The sequence below is a fragment of the Anguilla rostrata genome, chromosome 7 (genome assembly GCF_018555375.3).
Source record: "Anguilla rostrata isolate EN2019 chromosome 7, ASM1855537v3, whole genome shotgun sequence".
Lineage (NCBI taxonomy): Eukaryota > Metazoa > Chordata > Actinopteri > Anguilliformes > Anguillidae > Anguilla > Anguilla rostrata.
Window position 1 is genome coordinate 6,018,645 of NC_057939.1, and position 19,417 is coordinate 6,038,061.

At 42.8% G+C, this 19,417-nt stretch overlaps 1 protein-coding gene across 4 annotated transcripts; it reads left to right on the top strand.

Annotated features, from left to right (window-relative positions):
- The first annotated feature begins 233 nt into the window (after positions 1 to 233).
- adm2a (adrenomedullin 2a) lies at positions 234 to 19,130 on the top strand. Of its 4 annotated transcripts, none has more exons than XM_064342486.1 (3): positions 234 to 328; positions 649 to 897; positions 14,445 to 19,130. In XM_064342486.1, the coding sequence occupies exons 2-3, from the start codon at positions 794 to 796 to the stop codon at positions 14,869 to 14,871; spliced, it is 531 nt and encodes a 176-aa protein (XP_064198556.1). In that variant the 5' UTR covers positions 234 to 328; positions 649 to 793; the 3' UTR covers positions 14,872 to 19,130. The 4 variants fall into 4 exon arrangements, with proteins under 4 accessions (XP_064198556.1, XP_064198554.1, XP_064198557.1 ...); XM_064342484.1 differs by having other exon boundaries at positions 236 to 317; XM_064342487.1 differs by having other exon boundaries at positions 236 to 317; positions 749 to 897.
- The last annotated feature ends 287 nt before the right edge of the window (positions 19,131 to 19,417 follow it).

The window sequence follows — 19,417 nt, forward strand, 5'->3', positions numbered from 1 at the left end:
CCAAGTGCATCCAAGAGACACCCTCGTGAGAATTTCACACACTGTCTGTGAGATTCAAATAACGACACGGCATCCTGAGACTTTGTAACTGGTTGTTGGCTTGAATCATAAAAGAATAAAGCACCTAAAATAAAGCATCGCATACACGTGTGAGACTGGGGCCGGCCGCACAGGTCTCGAGCTCCGCCCACTCAATATTTAAATATACTTTGTAAACGCGGGGCCAGCTACAGAGAGTCCTGTGGTCTTGGCCAACGCGTATAAAGGTCCACGCGAAAATCCTCTAGAGATTAGATTTACGCACTGAGAACTCCCACGTAAGCAAACGGTCGTTACCTTTCACGAATTCAATTATTAGATATGCAAATATGGTTAAATTTGGAACTGCATATATTTGAAAATGTTGAAAATTGGGAAATGAAAAAAGGACTGATTGGATATATGAAGACTTTTAAGACCTTATAATTTATCATTGCTGGCTTATATTTATTACAAACAATGCAAACATTGAATAACAAATTAGGTTGATGCACTGAACTCTCTTCTTAATGTAAACTCATATTCACAGGAATACGATAAGTAAACTAATTAAACAAGTCTGTAAATTTGATTGGGTGAATAAAAGTTTCTTTTTTTCTATGCTAACAGGTTTATTGAAATATTACCAGCAAATTTTTTGAAAGGATATTGGTCCTAGCCGGAACTTTTCTGAAGTTTTTTTCTTCCTGGGATTTGAACCTTTTCCAAGTGGTTCGAGCCCCCTCCTTCATCGGGCACTGTGAGAACATATCCCATGATGCGACCACTTTTCCCGGTGACTCTGTGTTGCATCAGCCTGCTCTCCCTGCAGCAGCAACCACTGGCTTTACCCGCTGGAGCCCGCCTGGACAGGCACAGGTAAGAAATTACTTGGCTTCCTATCTCTGTGCGCTTTCTCGTTTGCATTCACTTCATGGCAATACGCGCGCTTGGTTCGGATGACCACAGCAACGGCTGCGGGATACTTGAGTTGAAAACAGCGGTGAGTCTACAAAGTAGAGGCAACTAGACTGTAACCTGTAGAAGAAGAAAGTGGCGAGTCTACTTTCCGAACGGGTAAGCCATTTGGGAGATCTTATAGACGAAGAGTGAGAATTTTTTTGTAGCAACTGATAATAGATCCAAAACAAATAGCGTTACTGAAAGTTCTACAACTTTGGATGGCATCTCGTTTACCTTCGTCTCAGAGGTTTCCGACTCTGAATATTGTACAGGATGTTGTACTGCGTTACATTACAAAAAATATTGCAGAATAGCATATTAACAAACTGAATATCTCACCTGTTAGTGTCAAACATCTGCCTGACTAAGAACGTAAATCGTGTTTTACTATGCGGATCATGCGTAAAGCAGGTTTTTTACGCCTAGGTGGTATATGCTGTAGACCTCTGTTTTTACAGATAATGTATTGTGACAGGGAGATAACGGTGATGTGGAGAAGGGAGACGTGCCATAAAATAGCCTACCCACACACACCGTTGCATTGACTACCCACTCAAGTGAGCGCGCTTTGCACAGCTAGAATGCCAGAAACCCAGACTCCGAGCACTCCGAAGGGTATGTGCTGATAAGAGTCAGAAGATCGTAACTTACTCAGAATTGCTTCAACAGCAGTGAATTCAGTCGGTGGAAAAGAAAATGTGCTTTCATCTCGTGAAATAACGCGTGTAGTGAGCATCACTGTGACAGACCTACAGCGAACGTCACTCAATTGTTTCTCTGCCTTTATCCTGGAATTCCAATTCCGTATTTCTATTTACCTTACACGTATCCCCGATTGTGCGGCGCTTTAGTTTATCGCTGTTGGATCTCGCGCTGTCTCCCCATGGCGTGTGCGCAAGTAAGATACACGATGGGGTATGGACAGCAGCCGACATGTACATATGGCACATTACATTTTGACAGATTGCTATTATCTGCCCTTGATTAAAATACAGAGTGTACTATTTGAAAAGCACTGCGCCAAAAACTCCGTGTTGCATCATTTCAAAATTGTATAGTGCGCCTATTATTTTTTAACACTGGATCGCTTTACATGAAAAATGCATTATTTAGGGGGGAACATTTTCATTGCTGACATAGAAGAGAAATGTTCGCGGCTACACGCAGCTGCTGGTCATCAGACTTGACATCTACTGTACATTTCGTTTTATTTGTCCTGGGAAAACTGATAACGCTTGCGTCATTGTGCCGTATCAAGGTTATTTCGAAAAGACAAGCAGGAATAGTTATGCGATCTAGTAAGAGGCTCGCAGCTGTGCAATAATCGAATACCCTAAATGCATATTTAAGTTGGTCGTTTCATCTATCGCATTATCATCGCTTCACAACTTAAATTTAAGCATGAGATTTGTTGAAAGTTCTGAAATACTTTTAATTTGACCTCACACTAAATAAAATAAAGGACATTGTTCTAAAAATATGTTTGAGACAAGATGTAAAATGTAAGAATGTTCTTTCCAAAATACTATTTCAAGAAACTAGGTTATTAAAATTATGAATCAGACCACTTTATATTCAGAATGAAAGCTGGCACGTACGCTGTATCAGTATAAAAATTACATCCAAGAATGGTAATTTGTAGCCATTTACAAAGTTAACAAGACTATTCATTATGCACATACTTGTTCACTTTATTTTTACAAAAAGCTATTTTCAAAAGTCCAACAGGAATCTTGGACCTGAAAAACCAGTCTTTTCCTATACTGTTTGCATTTGCAGAATTGAATACCCTAATTACAGACTGAGCCAGTGTAGCATTTGTATTTTTCCATCATGCTTCGTAGTATTGCGTAAGCTGTAAGATTCCATAATCTTTATATTGTGAATCAACAACCGAGCCAAGGCAATTACACAAAACCTATAATATGAAACTTAGTTTGAACATACTTGGTTCTGACCACTTCAAATGTGATGACTCATTAACTTGCTCATACTGTAGAAAAGATATGATGTCCGGGCTCCAAGCCGTGAGCCTGTAAAGAATATTGAATGACACAGTATTTGCATGCCCTCTCCTGGTTTGATGGCACTAAATGCAAGTGCTGTACTGGCAGCTACTGTTTACAATGGTCTGGGAAATGTCTTTTTATTTTTTACAATTTCATATTCTAAGAATTGTTTTCTAAATATTTTTTACAATTTAATATTCTAAGAATTGTTTTCTAAACATTTTTTACAATTTCATATTCTAAGAATTGTTTTCAAAATATTTAAAGAGTATTTGAAATGTTGATGCTTTTCATTTTTCTTCACTTTTTTTTTTGGAAACATTCTTTCGGAGAACAATTGGTCAATTCAAGGTCACGAAAACACAAAATCGTCTCAGCGGTTTTTTGAAGAAAACAGTTATCAATGCCAAAAAATGGTTCATGTTAAAGGTAAAAGTGTGAAGGATATTCAATTAGGATTTGATGTACCGAGGCCCAGATTTAATCATTTACAAAGGATTTAAGGCCTTAAGATTTATAACAAGGGTGCAATGCCCTTTACACAGACTTTCTGCTGGAGACATTATACAATGAGGATCACTTACGGTTTTCTCAGCTGAGACACGCCTAATACTTCTCAACGTCCTGTACGGCCTAAAAACTTCCCTCCCCACTGTTTTCCCTCTGTTAGCACGCGAGGCCCACGGATGCCGTATCACTGCTATATCAGGCGTCACCTCTGCTAAACTAAGACTAAGTATTTAAGTATTTCACCAGCCAAGATGCATTCATTACAGAACGTACGTAAGATAGGTTCAGCATGTCAGCATTTCAAATGAGCTGAATCAAAACAAACTAATAATGATTCGGTATTCGCTTCTAATCTAATCGCTGTGCGCACAGCGACGGAGTGGTGGTAAAATGGCTTCCACCCCGGCCTTCCGGCCTGCCATAAATTAGAAACCTGAACGCGGAGCGGCCCAAACATCACTGAAAAACAGGTTGCATGCTGGGCCGCGGCCTGGAGAGAGTTTTCCGAGGGTCTTTGGGTTTCCAGTTTTCAGAGGCCTCGCCAATGGCAAACCAAGCAGGCGACGCCACCCTCCCTCCCTCCCCCCTTCCCCCACCCCCCCACCCACCCCACGGCAGAAACTTTATGGTCCGTGCGGAACCCCGCGGTGGGTCAGCTGACAGCCAAAACGAGGCCCAGATGAAACCCAAAATTACCGACGGTCCGAGGAGCAAGCCCTCTTCAAATCTCCCGGTGGCAGATATTGATGTTTCGGTTACGAAGGCCCCGGGGGTTGGGCTGGGGGGGTGGGGACACGTAGCCTTTTCTCACGGCCGTTGGAACAAACAGACTGTTCTCGTGTCATCTCGAGTGATGCGGTCGGTGTAACTGAAGCGGACATTTTAAAAAATCCCGCGTTAGCGGGATCACAGCACGTTAGCGGTGCGTGACGGGATGAGGTGCGGCGCTCAAAGAGGAGCTGCGGGTTCGAGTCCGGCTGTCCTCTGGAGCGGGTGTGATAGTGACGACGGCGCGCAAAAAGGCGCATTAGCACCTTCGCTAAGTGACACACAGGCGCACGCTGGGGCTGAACATGGCCGTGGCCCGCGACGCTGGCGAGTCGTTAGCGAACGGTGCGCTACAGCTCTGCGTCTGGCTGAAGTCCTGTGGCTCTGCCCCGAATGTTTGCAGTGAATCATTCGCTTTGAGCTCTCAGTGAGGTGGCTCATGTGACCCGCCTCGTTAAACAGGACGGCAGGGAGGGGAAAGGGACGGGATTTACCCAGTTGTGGATTCCTCCCCAACTTTGGGGAGGTGTTTAAGTAGAATGGTCAGAGGTCATATAATAACCTGCTAAAATATGCTTGTGTCATTTATATCTTCAGTTCGCTCCAATTACATGATATTGACTTTTAACAGTTAACAGTGGACATAATACTGTGTAGATTAGTTTTTTCCTATTTTGCCAACCATGTTTTATTTATTTATTTATTTATTTATGTGAATGATCTCTGAAGTGTCTGAATCATTTTTTATGGATTCTGTGGACTGAATTCTACTGGCAATTGACTCACATTTAAATTAAAGCTTTAGTTTTTATCTTGACCCGCACATCACGATGAGTTCAGCAAACTGCATGTAAAGAGTAAACAAACACTTAAATTTTAATAATTTTACGTTAAAGCCAAATGTTGACTGTACCCAAGCCTTTATTACAGTTACATTACTGAGAACAACAGAATGCTTTAAGTGACCTCCTGCTGGTCTGGGTTCTACCTGTTAGTTTTTCCACTGCAGCCGATGTTCCCTCAGACTTATCGTGAGACGGCCTTATCAAAGAAAACAAACAAAATGTCTGCTGCCAGGACTTACTGCACATACTGTAGTGTTTGCTTAGGATTTAACCAACTGTGTACTTGCGTACACACAAAAAAAAAACCCCCAGGGTTACGTCTCACAGACCGAAGCATTGACACTGAAGTAATCGATCAGATTTCGCTGCATTGCAATGTGCTGAGAAGCTGGGATCAGATTAGCTGTTTTCGACATTCTAGGAAGGATTCTAGGAATAAGCCGGCGAAAAACGTGAAAAAACAGGGTATTGAGTCGACGGCCTAAATTTGATTGTGGAGAAGTCGCAAACAGCGGACAATGGCTTCTTCACGGGGGGGGGGGGGGGCACACGGCTCTGAACAGAACTCCAGGCTGGTGCCGGAAACAGAAGACGTTCCTTCGTCAAACTCTGCCTTAGAGACACAGCAGCCATCAGCTATAAAACACACCGCAATGCCGAAATTTACCGTTTTTATGAGTTACTGTAGCAGAGACTGAGGCGTCGTTCTCGAAAACACCTCACCGGTTGATGAGAATGTTGCCATTTTAAAATCCACGTAAAGCTTTATGGCCTTTTCTGGCTAAAAGACTATAAGCACCTGAAGGGTGGGGGTGGGGGGGGGGGGTTGGGGGGGGGGGTGCCATCCACACCAGCTGGGTGGCCCTCAAAGCGGTTGTTATTGATTGCTTTGTTTGTCCACTGTAACGGTTTCTTTGTGTATCCAACCGAACAAGTTATTTTTTCTAAAGAATCGTGATTAAATTTGGATGGTAAAGCAACTGTCTGATGTTTCTGCGGGAGACCAGATTCCTCTGTAGAGCCTCATGGCTCCTTGAGTTTTAGTCATCACTATGGCGATCACAGGATTCCCATAAAAATTTATGGAGGTAATTGGTTGAACGTGAACCAGAAAAGGCAGGGCCCAGTCAGTTAGTCCATTAAGGTTAATGCCTGCTGCCATGTATTTTTATGAACAGAGGACTAAAATAACAGAAGAACTAATTATGTGATGTTCTCTGAGCATTGGAAGAGATAAAAGGCACCAGGTCCTATCTATTCTCTGTTCAGGACACTGATCCCAGGAGAATAGCTAACTGGTGACTTCTCTTTAGACCGGTGTTTCTTAAGTTACGGGTCGGGACCCAAAATGCGGGAGTGTATGGGGTGGGCCCCGGAATGGGTCTGTAGGGGGCTATGCTAGTAAGTGCATTTGATGGGTACCTGAGAGGTACTAAGCTTCTAATTTGGGTCCTGGAAATTAAAAATTTGTATTTCTAATTTGGGTCTCAATGTAAAAAAAGTTTAAGAACCAGTGCTTCAGACTCAAAAGGAGTTGGTAGCTATCACCCACTCCAACAGGCCCTGCAAAGCAGCTTGTGTGATCTCGCAATAACTCACACGTAACTGGCACTTATTTCACTGAGCTCACAGGCCTTTATTCTCCTGCCAGACCCTGTTGTCAGATGTCTCACAGGCTCGGAAGACCAGCCAAATCCAGTTTTATGCCTTTTGGTGGAAACGTGTGGATATATTAGTTTGCTTAATCTTTAAATAGCAGCGTTCCCATTTTTACTTGCTATCTTTCTTATTTATGTTTATGACATGCTTCGACGACCGTGCCTACTTTTTAAAATGAATCTGCTTGTCCTTACCCTATTGTGTGGTGATCTAGATAGGAATTTTTATTATTATTATTATTATTATTATTATTATTATTATTATTAGGAGTAGTAGTAGTAGTATATAACAATATTACTGTTACGGTTATGAGAAAGTTTTATTTATTGATTGATAGAAAAACTGAAACATGCCCCCTACACAGCGCAACACTTTTACAAGCCGGAGGTAAGATGGCAATGAATTATTATAGCTTCTGGAAAAACACATGACAGTAAAGGCTATTTGGAAAGGAAGTCATATTATCTCTGAGACGTACCGCGTGGACAGATCACGACAGTAGCGGGTTGTGAATGAAACAGAATAAAATCAGTGAACCCGCATTTTTGGGAACTGCCCCTTACAATGGAACTTTCTGTCACACACACGTACTGCACAGGCTTCTGTGTTACATAACACATGCGGTTTTGCTGAGCGATTGTTGGCGACGAGCCAGATAAACTACAAACGGTAGTACTACAGACTGCTAAAATCACGTAAATTAGCATGAAATTGCATAAAAGTACACGAGATCGCCCTACGCTAGCACACGGGATACAATGACAGTAGCAGAAAACACGACTCTCGGCACGGATATTTCCGATTGAGTCGGGGATGGAGACCTGATTTGTAACCCTGTGTCGTTGCTTCCCCTGCGGGTGAGTGTATCATAGACTGTGTTTAAGATATCCAGAGGGCCATTTCGGGTGCCTTTCCCCCCCCCTCTGTTGACATAAGACATCGTCCTGGGCCTGCTCAATGTCTCACAGCGTCAAAGATAGGATCTCTGTCCGTTAACATAAACGTCACAGTGCGCAGGTACCCGAGCAGGACCGTACTCTTCTCAGTAATGGAATACGACTGGGTGACCTCTTTGCTTGTTTTCCTAGGACCTTTGACATCCTTGTCAAGGCTGAAATTTTTCCGTAAAAATTTACATCCATTTTGGGCTCAGTGAAGACAAATAGGCTTTAGACTGTTCATGTTTTATGTACGATGCATGCACATCGGCCCGGCAGTTAAGAACCACATCAAATATTTTTAGTGGGGCAATCAAGGTTGTTCCTGTGACATTTTCTATTTTAGACCACTTTATTGTCTATGGAAATACTTAATGGACTCATGAAAGAATGTTATGGTTGTAAACACCAGGAGGTGTTCCAGAAGTGTTTTTTTTTTTTTAGTTTCATGTCATCTATAACTGTTTCTGTCATTTGGTTTTTTCCCTGTTTCCTTGCTACAGAGCCTTCTAGATCCTTCTTAGGGTCTGTGATAGGCCTGCAGTGATATTCTGTCAGTTAGTTAGTCCACAATATACTGAACATAGAATGGTTCACATTCCCAACAGTCTCATTTCAAGGGAGCAGGTGTTTAACATTTTTAAGCTAATCAAAAGTCTGCTTTGTTATGATGTGTAAGCTCATTTGACAGTTCATTGGATTAGAGAATAGTGATGGCAGTTCCCATGACATTTAAAATCTGTTTCGATTTGTGTCAATATTTAGAAGAATGTTTTTCTCTTTATGTGTCAAGGCCATTAACAATCTGAGACAAAATTATTCCTCGGCAAGCATACTGTAGCAATCATAGACATTTCATTTATTATGAGTGAAAATACACTTGTAAGAATAATTGCATGAACTAGATGAAACTGAAAATGATTCCTGGCAATCAACAGAAAATGATCAATAAACTCTCTGACTGTAAACAAACAAAATGATGCTGTCAATCAAGCCTAGTTCAATTGTACATTAATCAGAAGGGAAATACAGTACCACTGTAAACTACAGCCATTTTTTTTCACTTGGAAGAGACATCAACAAGATGCCAGTAATTCTGGGGCTGTGCCTTATCAATGTTTTTGAAGATAGCACTTCGCCTGTAATAGCTCCTAGCAGCTGATAATAGCATGTATACCATAATATACAAGCTCCCATTATCTACTAAACTAGAATGTTTCCCTTACACTGCTGGGGCGAGCTCGATGAATTGCACTGGTACTGCACGTACTCACGGAAGCATTATGGTATGAGCCAACATTATCTAATAAATGATTCCGCACATGCTTTTTCATAAATGTCCTATTCATCACAGATTATGTTCAAATGCGTATATTTTCAAATAGTGAAAAAATAACAATGAAATGAAAACTGTCTCCAACAGACATATGGTGTTTTCAAGAAGTGGGCGATTCTGTGTATGTGTTGAGTTCCAAGAACATGCGTGACTGCAGACCTGCTGTCGGGGATATATGTTTTTTCCTGCCAAGGCCCCCCCCTGTAAACGTATAGCCATTCTATGCTCATTTAACTGTAGGGTCATTATGGTTTAGCCCAAACAACGTGGGAACTGATCCTCTCAGGAACATTCCACCGGGGATTAGTGGATAAGGTCCGAATTCCGCCCTCTGCATCTACACGGGACACGGTCCGCTTTCTGCGTACATAAACCCAACCGGGGGGGTGTGCGAATGCACTGGTCTACTGAGGCGCTCGAAAGAAAACGCATCCCAGCAGCGTCCTAAAAGGCACGGCAGTAGTTTGCGAAAGAGGCAGGAGTTCGACGGTGCGACTAAATGTGCGAGAAGAACTCGGCATAACACGGCTTTATGGCTGTAGTAAAATGCTTAAGATTAACTGGACTGGGAATTATGGTGTAGTAACGGAGGACCGTATCAATTAGGCAACAAGCACAAACATCCTGCTGCCAAGTGATTTCATAACACTGGCCCTAATGTAGGCTGTGTGTAACGTGGGCACATCACTAAGAGCGCCTGTTTGTTGAACTAATAGGAATGTAGGTCAGTTCTTGAGGTGGATAACTGTCGATATCAGATTTATGCTTTGCGTGTGAATGTACGCTGATACGCACATGAAAGAAAATGATCAATCATCCCTTCTCTGGCATAATTTAAACCAGGCAGACAATTATTTGGGGATAAATTAGAAGGGTTAAGCAGATGCTATATCATTCTTTATATACAGTAAATTGTAGAATTTGTTGCTGTGAGTACATTCAAACCTTATACCAGACATTGCGGTTTTGCTGCGCATAGAGTAGCTACAGTTTGCCACTAGACCTTGTAAGTCCGAGTAAAACTAGGCCTAGCTAAGGAAGCCCAAACCCAGAAGAAATTAAGTCTGATGTTGCATTAATTATTATGAAGATTATATGCTTTAATAAGCTAATTGAAGAATGTTATGTTATTGCTGTCAAAGCTGAGGTAACCTGCTGTGATATTTCAACGCACCGTAATTTCATGAGATGAGACAAATGAACTTGGTAGCTGTACTGAACAGTACATACGGTCTTTACATCTTAAAGTCTATGCAACCGCTAAATTGGTAGCTATCTAGCATGCATGCCTGGAAGTATTACAATCACAAGTGGTTATAAAACAAAAATTACCATCCAGGGTCCTCCAAAATGAATTGCAACTGATGTCGTCACTCCTAAAGAATACAATTAAATGTATGCTTTGGGGGGGGAAAAAACCGAGGCCATGTCCTCGGTGTCCTGGGTAATGGCGGTCACGGCCTTGTCAGGGATGTGTCTTTCCTCTGCTCAGCAGTCGCTCTCTTGTGTAACCTTCAGTACAGAAATTAAGCACGGGCTGTGACTCAGAGGGAAAGTGTCCTTCATTCGAAGGGCTCCCCCTTGGCACAGGTTTGGACAGCAGAGCTGTAATTACCACGAGGAACTATTACCAATTCTGGATTAGGGGGGTTAGAAGGTGTAAAATTATATAGGGATACACATTTAGTGCAAGTGGGTTTGAAACAAAGCCTGAGATTTAGGGATATTTGTGCATTTAAAATATGGCACAGACTCCACAACTTTTTGCAATGAGGACACCTATCATCACCAGCCCTGGTTTTGTGATTTACCGGTAGGGGTAAATCAATGTTTAAATTTTATGCAAAATCTCAATACTAGACTGAGAAGGACAAAAAAAAGAGCGAAATCATAATGAATAACACGCCAGAGTCAGACTTTTCAAACTCTCAAATCCTGAGAGTGACTTATTGCTAATGCCTTCAAGTGAAAACTTGAATCAAACTGAATACTCTGTGCTGATTTCTAACCCAAAAAAAAAGATAATCTGTTACAAATCGCATAACAAAAGCTGAGTAAATAAAACAGAGTGGCCTACTTAATCTTTCATATTTTGCCAATCGTGCAGACTTAAATGAGGGTAAGACCTTCAGTCTGAAAACTGAATGGGCTCAACTCGTCAGATTACAGCCCAGTGAGGGAACGAAACAACACTCTCAAGAGTTAGGCAAGATGGAGCCTACATAAACTTTGATTTCAAAGCAAAGCAAAGCATTCGGTTTGAGAAGGCCTGTACGTCTTACAGGCCACAACGACTCACTATCACATATTGTAGGTCAACGGCTTTCATAACTTTACAGTACTGCTGCTGCCAAATACACCACTGGGAGTGGAGGTGGCTTGCTAATTACTGCTACGTATATGCTCACTTTATATGGCTGAATATATATGTGTGTAATATAGGTGTATAATGTATAGCTGATATGGAACATGGGTGCTCAAGTGAGGTGGAGAGACACTGCTAAATGAACAGCAAATGTCAATTTCTCTGAGACACAAATGATTTGTGAACAGAGAGACAAATTAACATTAAAAAAAAAAAAAGATTTTCTGATAAAACACCTCAGGTTCCTGCTGTGCTTTTGTGTAACACAGTGACTTGCGGCCACTTTTTTTTCTCCCAGTCAGTTACTGAGTTGCTAACCGCCTCAGAAATGATTCACCAAACACTATCACGGGGATTTTATGGCTGTCTGCCAGATCTAATGACCGGACACCATCTGTCAATGACATTGAAAACAGGGGAGAAATCGCTCACAACATGCTCGGTGAGAGCAAGGGGACTGGTGGGCTAGTCATGTGGAAGAGGGTCAAGGTTCGCATGCTGTACTGAGGTTGTGCTGTACACACTGTTCTGAGATCAGTGGAAATTTTTAAAAACTGAAAATAGAAGCTCTGCCGTACATGAGACCAATGGACAGGACCAATGGGCCATTAAACGAGACTAGTTTACGATTGCAGTCCCCTTTTGTCCAGGTGGTTAAAGCCGCATTGAATGCCCATTATCCATTGTGCTGTCGCACTCCTTTTACTTCCAAGACCGAGTTTTCTTGCACGGGTGTTAAACCTGATTTCGGGACGGATTTTGTGCATACAAGGAAAAATGCTGAAGTGGCTAAATTATGGAGATAATATTTCAGTCCCGTCCGTCAGCCAGTTTCTCAAGCATCACCCGCTTGCTGATAAAACAAAACGGAGAAAAGCCTCCTTCCTAACGACAACCGATCCTCCTAATGACGACTATCGTGTTGCCGTTCCGCGAAAAAAACGACCATAAGTGCAGACGCGACTGGGCATTCCACAAACAGGGGCCTACCGGCCCAAAAAAACCCACGCTCCAGTAGTCTTCAAAGTGAGCAAAAAAAAAAGCCTGGAGAAATGAAGGGTTTCTGAAAATAGCGCTGTTTGCAGAAGCCGTGGCGTTAGCAGGCTATTTCTAGCACATCTACATCATCGCCGGGCTTGAAAGGACCTCGGGGTTTTGGCCGTCTATCCAGACCGCCTGTCCGCACGCACCGGCGAAAGGCGGCGGCTGGGGGTTTGTTCCCCGGGCCAGGTTCCCGTGTTTGCCCGGAGAGAGGCGACTGAGGTGCGGGTTCCAAGACGGATTGGCACTGGATTGGCTCCAAAAAAAAAAAAAAAAAAAAGTGCTTGCCCTCCTCTCACACTCGCCCCCGCTGTTTGGGCGTTTTACCCCCTTCTGCTGAAAACCTCAAAGGGAAACTCAAGGGGCCATTTCTCAAATAAGGCCCTGTGCAATCCCGCGGCTTTGTGGAAAACAAATTACCTTGTACATATGTTTATGTGTGCGCGTGCGTGTATACTCGTGTGTATTTTCTTGGAATTATCTGATGAAACCACTACAGCTCCCTCTGCTATAATTGTGTATACACATTTAGCATCGTCGCAGCCTTTCTCCATTCTGCTAGTAGAAGCCGTGTACGATAAGGCTGAATTATGGGCAAAACAGCATTATGGTTTTTACAGTAGGCAGTGCATTTGCCCCAGAACTGGTTGAGGCTTACATTTTCAAACCATTTACTGTATGTCACACGAATGTTTCCACTTTATATCAGAGACATGATTCTATAAAGAATATTTATGCTTTAAATGTCCTTTAGGTGGAGGTCTGATATAATTTATCCAAATCAACAAAAAAATGAACAAAAAAACCCCAAAATAATATGCATCATATCATTGTTAAAATGTGACCTTAAATTTCATAGTAAATGTAATGAATATCAGTCCCTCAGGGCAGGGATTGCCTGTTCTTAATCGCCATAACTGAAAGGTACGCAGCTCCATAAATGAGATTTATTGCTGCGATAATCATAATAACAAAGAAAAAGAGTGTCATTATCTACTAATGGATGACAGAATATCAACGCCCCCTTAAAAATATTATTTCACAAGAGCTCATTTTGCGTGTAGTATGGGAGCTAAATGTACCGCGACCTTTGAACCCGTTCCCCAGCACCAGGCGGCCCTTGCTTCTCCCAGCTCCCTCGTTTTCCTCAGCCCAGCTCGCAAAAAAAAAAAAGGCAGCAGATTCATGGCAGCCCGCCGACTTCGCAAACAGGTTGTTTGGACCGATGTGCCGTTTTAACTTATGCCCAGCGCTCTCGGCGCTGTGCAAAGTTAGCACTGTTTAGACAGCAGGTGATTAATGGGGCCGGGGAGTCTGGGTAATGCGGTCCTCCATCATAATGGCCCCCTTTAAGCCACACACACAAAAAAAAAAACTGCTGTCAGTGTACTGGAAGAAGCTGCAGGAGACCAGGACTTTTCATCACGCATGAGTTAGGCCTCGCTGTACAAACAGATCCCACCGTTCCGAGAGGAGTTATGCCCAGGTTTAAGCGGCCAATGACACGCCAGACAGAGAAACAGCTGGTCTAGACACCTGGCAACAGAAAGGCCAACGCGAATCTGGAGATTTTTTTTTATTTTTATGTATGTGCGATCGAACGTGTTGTTCCAGTCAGCTGAGTTGCAGAACCTTTTAGTCCAGTTGGCGTTGGCAGCACCGTACTGCGAGCGCACGTGTGGAGCGGACCTGTTCAACTGTTTGATCTACAAAGATTTATGCTGAGGTAAAAGGCCCAGCTGCAATTACTGGGTAATAAATAGCGGCTGATACCTTAAGAGGAAGTGCTCCAAGAGATTGACACTTATATCCCGTGTATCCCATGCATTTGTGGACCACAGCAGTTGATGGCGGGTAGGCCTGTCAGCTTTATATCAGGGGATTATCCAGCGGTCGTACGATATCGCTCATTTCCAAAAAATGACAGCAGGAGGCACCCTAGAGCCAAAACGCAGCGAATCTAACTTTTATCTCTCTTTGTTTTCATCTCAGGTTGAATTTCCTGAAGAGGGTCCCGGAGGCAGAGGAGGGTGAGACCTTCGTCGCGGGAACCCTCCCGAGCCCCGGCGCGTCCCTCGGCCCCGCCCGCGAGGAGGCCGGCCGCGATTGGTGGAAGCGCCTCCACCTCGTCAGAGCGCCCCCGCTGAGACGGGCCACCGAGGCCCCCGCCCAAAACGAGACCCCCCTGCACCGGGCGGACGCCGGCGTCCAGCAGAGGGCGCCGAGGGGGCGACGCCACGCCCACGCCAGGGGGAGGGGCCACCACCACCACCACCACCCGCAGCTGATGCGCGTGGGCTGCGTCCTGGGCACCTGCCAGGTGCAGAACCTCAGTCACCGCCTCTACCAGCTGATTGGCCAGAGCGGGCGGGAAGACACCTCCCCCATGAACCCCAAGAGTCCGCACAGCTACGGATGAGCCCGGAAAACGAGGAGGAGGAGGAGGAAGCGTCTTCGCGCAAAAGCAGACGCAAAAAAAAAAAACAGCAGCGCGACAATTTAGATATTTATCCCTTTTTTTGTATTGCAAATAGCTTTCGCATAGAGATGGATGTAATCCACTATTTTTCTCCTGTTTTCTCTGAAAAAAAAGACTTCTATAATATTTAAAGTGATTGCTGTGTTCTTCTTTCTCCGTTGGCCACCAGGAAAAAAACATGGGTAACGGAAATTTGTCTCTAGGGAAAGCATTTGGGATGACTCACGTGGGCTGAAGCTATTGATTGACGATGCTGTTGACTGTTTTCGAGAAACGTTGCCTTCATTTCACCTGAGTATCATTGAGGCATGTTCTGGCCTTTTCTACCCATCACTCAAAACACTGTGAACCCCGGTAGCTTTAAGCCCGAATCCTATTCCAGAATAACAGCTGGTTCAGCAACCTTCACAAGATGACAGTGCATGACAGGAAATGTAAGCGTAATGCGAAATGTCCCTCCCCAACCTGGAAAAACTACGGGAAAACAGACAGCAAGCCTGCCCAGGAGGCTTTTAGGTTACTCTCTATTTAACAAGTGTATAGGTTTTTAATGTGGATTTTTACTAAAGGTGAGATTCGAGCTCATTCAAGTCTTACACCATGGAATTCCAGGAACTGGTGAAGATAGTTAATTTCTCTGAGACCACAACGCAACTGCCCCTTGAAATATCTTCCAAGCTGGCCTGCGAGTGAAGCCTGACACCAAGTGCCGAGACCGTCCACCTCTGTCATTCTGTCCAAAAACCCCCCGGGTCGAACATCTCGCACGTGAAAGAGTGCAGCGGTTAAAAGTGGACTGTGGAGACGTAGGCGTCCCACATCGTCAGCTTGTGACCGCTGAGATAAATATTGGATCGGAGGCAAACACTGAAATCCTGCCTTTGACACCCAACAATGTGGTCAGAGGCTGCAATTGCTCAAGAAATCAATGCAGTGGAGGACACTGGGGATTTCCACCTGGATTCTGTCGTAGAAATCCAGTACCAACCAGCCAGGCTGGGGAAGGAGGGGGGGGGGAGGGGGTGGCGTGTGGAGAGGGAGGGGGGTTACACTATGTGCTGGATCTTAAGCAAAAAAAAAAAACGGAGCATTGCGCTGTTCTGAACGAAAAAGTGCAACCACAATGAGTGCAGTTTTTACACCATGACTGAAGACTTGGTCAGCCAGTCTTTGAATTCTGACTGCCGATCGTACTTCAGTCCATTCATTCATTAGTGGCTGGTCTCAGATTTCTAAGCACTAAACTCCGTTGACTCCTAATTTGTGAGAATTGTTTTTAAAAAATTGTGATTTACAATTCTCTATCAATACGTGAGCAAAACTCACTGCTTTCAGAAAAGTTGGGTCTACTCATTCTGTGCACCTGGCGGCAAGATTATGTTTGACGCGATTATGTTATGAAAAGTTCCCAAAAAAAATTAATAAAGGAAATGCCCATGAAATTAAATGAATAGGCTCGCTGCCAGGAAAGCTTTGCTCTAGTACACTTCATATTTCAACATCAGTACTCCCTGACTTGGTCTGTGGACAGAGCGCCATATCCAATACAACACAGTTTAAAGGGGGTATTTCTGCAAGATTTACGAGAACATATCAAAGGTTTATAGGCTGAAAGAGGAAGTAGCCAGGATATGAGGCTCAAAGATATGTTTTTCAACTATCTTGGCCCTACAAGCAGATACCTTACCCATAATGCTGCCAAACCAAAGATTAACATAGGTTCCCTATACAAAAATGGCACAGTAGCTTTTGAACTGCAATAAAATATTTGTGTGTCAAGCATATCTAACTGACTGCAATATGCAGATCTTTTGTTCAGCTGTGTGGGTTTTAAACTGAGGCCCATGGATTTACTAGCATTTGATGGAAGGATGGACTGTACCAAAGATGGATGGTATCTGATTAAGACTTACCAAGAGTGAAACAAAATATTATATGTTTTAAACTCACTTTGCTTTTTTCATTGGTAGGAAGAAAAAAAAATCAGTATTCAAGGTACTGCAAAGCAATATACAGTAGCTGCACCATAACATCCAGGATTTAAAATTCCACGATTATGCGGCTGAAAGTAAGATTTATATGACAGACCTAATTCTCTCGGTTACAGAGGGTTAAGATGGTTAATGTAATCCCTTGCATTCAGCTATGCTTTCCCAGACTGAGCTCAGTGTGAGTCCTGTACAAATAGATGTCATTAAGAACATGCGTTTCTGCTACAGTTTCTGGCTGCACATGTACAGTATATACTCTCACATATATCAGCGTGAAAACCAGTTTCCAAAGGGTATTCCAGAAAGTTTAAAGCTTAAAGATTGAACACTATTGAACACAAGTGTACGTTCTCAGTTCAGAGTTTCGTTTTTTTGATGAACCCCCTATTTTAATGCATTTGACTACTTGCATTGCACCTTAACACCCTATCTGGCCATATCTGGAACACCAATTAACCGGCCCTTCTGGTTATTCCAGCCAAAATGCCTCAGTGGTGCCTTCCCTTCATCATTTGGCAACAGTCCGGTCCCTTGTTGATACGTATTTTTATACGTATGCGCATTTTTCCACACAAACTACTCTGTAAGTCTGTCAAGGGATTTCAGGGAACACAAGTAAACCGTACGTCACCTCTTTTCATCGACTAAAGGTCGACTCCTTAATCTTCTCTCCCTGCTTCCGTGCACTTGGCAGTTTGTGGTAATGGTAGCAGCCTGGTTTTTTTATAATCTGCGGTGTTTGGTTTCTGGTAAACCTGTCCACGAGCCCTTTCGCTTGCTTGCTTGCCGGATTCATTGTGCTGTGATGGATCAAATCGCTGTCTCGTGACTGACAATTAAAGTGCTTTCAAACGCTGAAAACCTTCTGTCGGATTCTGTACTTTTATAATGTCCCGTGAGTGTCTGGGTGTGTTTCAAATGCGGTCACACACGCCACTTAGGATTACCTCAGTGTTTTCTTTTTAGTTTTTATTTTGCAGATGACAGTGTTTTGGGTTGTTGGGATGGGTTACACCAGCAGCACCAATAATTTTTCAGCACCGGTTGATGTTTATTTAAAACGCTTGGCCAGACAGGCACTATGACTGGCTATTTTTAAAACCTTTAACATCTCCCTTCTCCCTGGGACAGTGCTCATAAAACTGCCATCTTCTGTTAACCATCGTCGACCTGTTTGTGTCAGAATCTGGGATCAGGGCCTTCTCGAGCCGAGCCATAGGAAGCACGTCCTGTCAGTGTGTACTTTCAGTTTTTGTCCATAGTCTATTTATATTCTGAAAACTGCTGCTTTTCAATATGTTGAGCGTGATTCATGGAGGCCTAAAACATTTTTTTTTAAATGCTGTGTATGGTGCCACACAGGTGGTGTCCTAATAAACAAATTCACGTTAATAACGACAAAGTATTTTATATTGCCAAGGACGGGGCTAACATCTGTGCACCGACATATGTTGCCTAAGGAATTGCTTTCGTTTCGAGAGCTTAAATACAGGTAGATTGTAGGAACAGGCTTTTGTTATATAACCCACAGGCCAACATCGATACACAGAATCTACCCGTCGCCCAGCAAACACACACACAGTTTAGAGCTGCATGCAGTACATCGTATTCTAGTCAAGTACAATATTCTGTCATCCAACTCTCTAAGTGCCAGATTTTATTATTTTATTTTTTTTTGCATTAGAGTTCCCATAAGCTAACGAAAGGTCAGTTGGTTTTTTTTTTTTCCGACAAAACATTAAAGCACTTTAAAACAGGTAGCAAACGTGTTTAGTTAGTTACTTGAATTTAAGACCATGTTATTTAATAAGTTAATGAAAGTTTGTTGTATATAGTGCATTTCAGAAACGTCTGTGTGAATGTATTCTGAACGGTGTCCATAGCATTGTGGATGACATAGACAATGGAATCATTACTATCTTGTACGCTTTGTTAATATATTAGATGTAATATTTAATAAAATAAGTATTGTTTTTAAGTGAAATTTGTATGTGTATGTGTATCTCACCAAAGAAAATATTCATCGCTTATGTTTCTCCTACACAGAGGTGATACATATCTTTCAAAGTGCTACTTCAACAGTAAAGATGATGTACTTCTAAGGAAAAGTGGACAGCCATTTGAATATAAGTTAAACGTGTTAGCTTCTGGCACTGTCCTTGACAATCTGTGAAATAAAGAATTACTTTGTAGTAAGATTTTTAAAAATTATGTGTGCCTGTCATTGTTCTTTTAAAAAAATTATTTGCAGTCCATTTTTTGGTCCTTGTGTGTGTGTGTGGGGCAGGTGTGTGTGCGTGTGTGGAATTTTTTAAAGATACCACAATAAGTATTTCACTTGATGGGTCCTATAGCAAATTGATTTCTTCAGTCCATCATTTTGTTCTTTACTGGCCAATGGTACACCATCAATGGTATTCTAGTCTCTGTTCTCTTGGCAATAGCCTGAAATCAGCATGGTCTACACAATGTTTGAATTGAAAATTGATTCATAT

Excerpts from the sequence above, each read along its gene's own strand:
- adm2a (XM_064342486.1), top strand. The coding sequence starts at position 794 with ATGATGCGACCACTTTTCCCGGTGACTCTGTGTTGCATCAGCCTGCTC. Across the intron at positions 898-14,444 it reads GCCCGCCTGGACAGGCACAG|GTTGAATTTCCTGAAGAGGG; the intron begins GTAAGAAATTAC and ends TTTTCATCTCAG.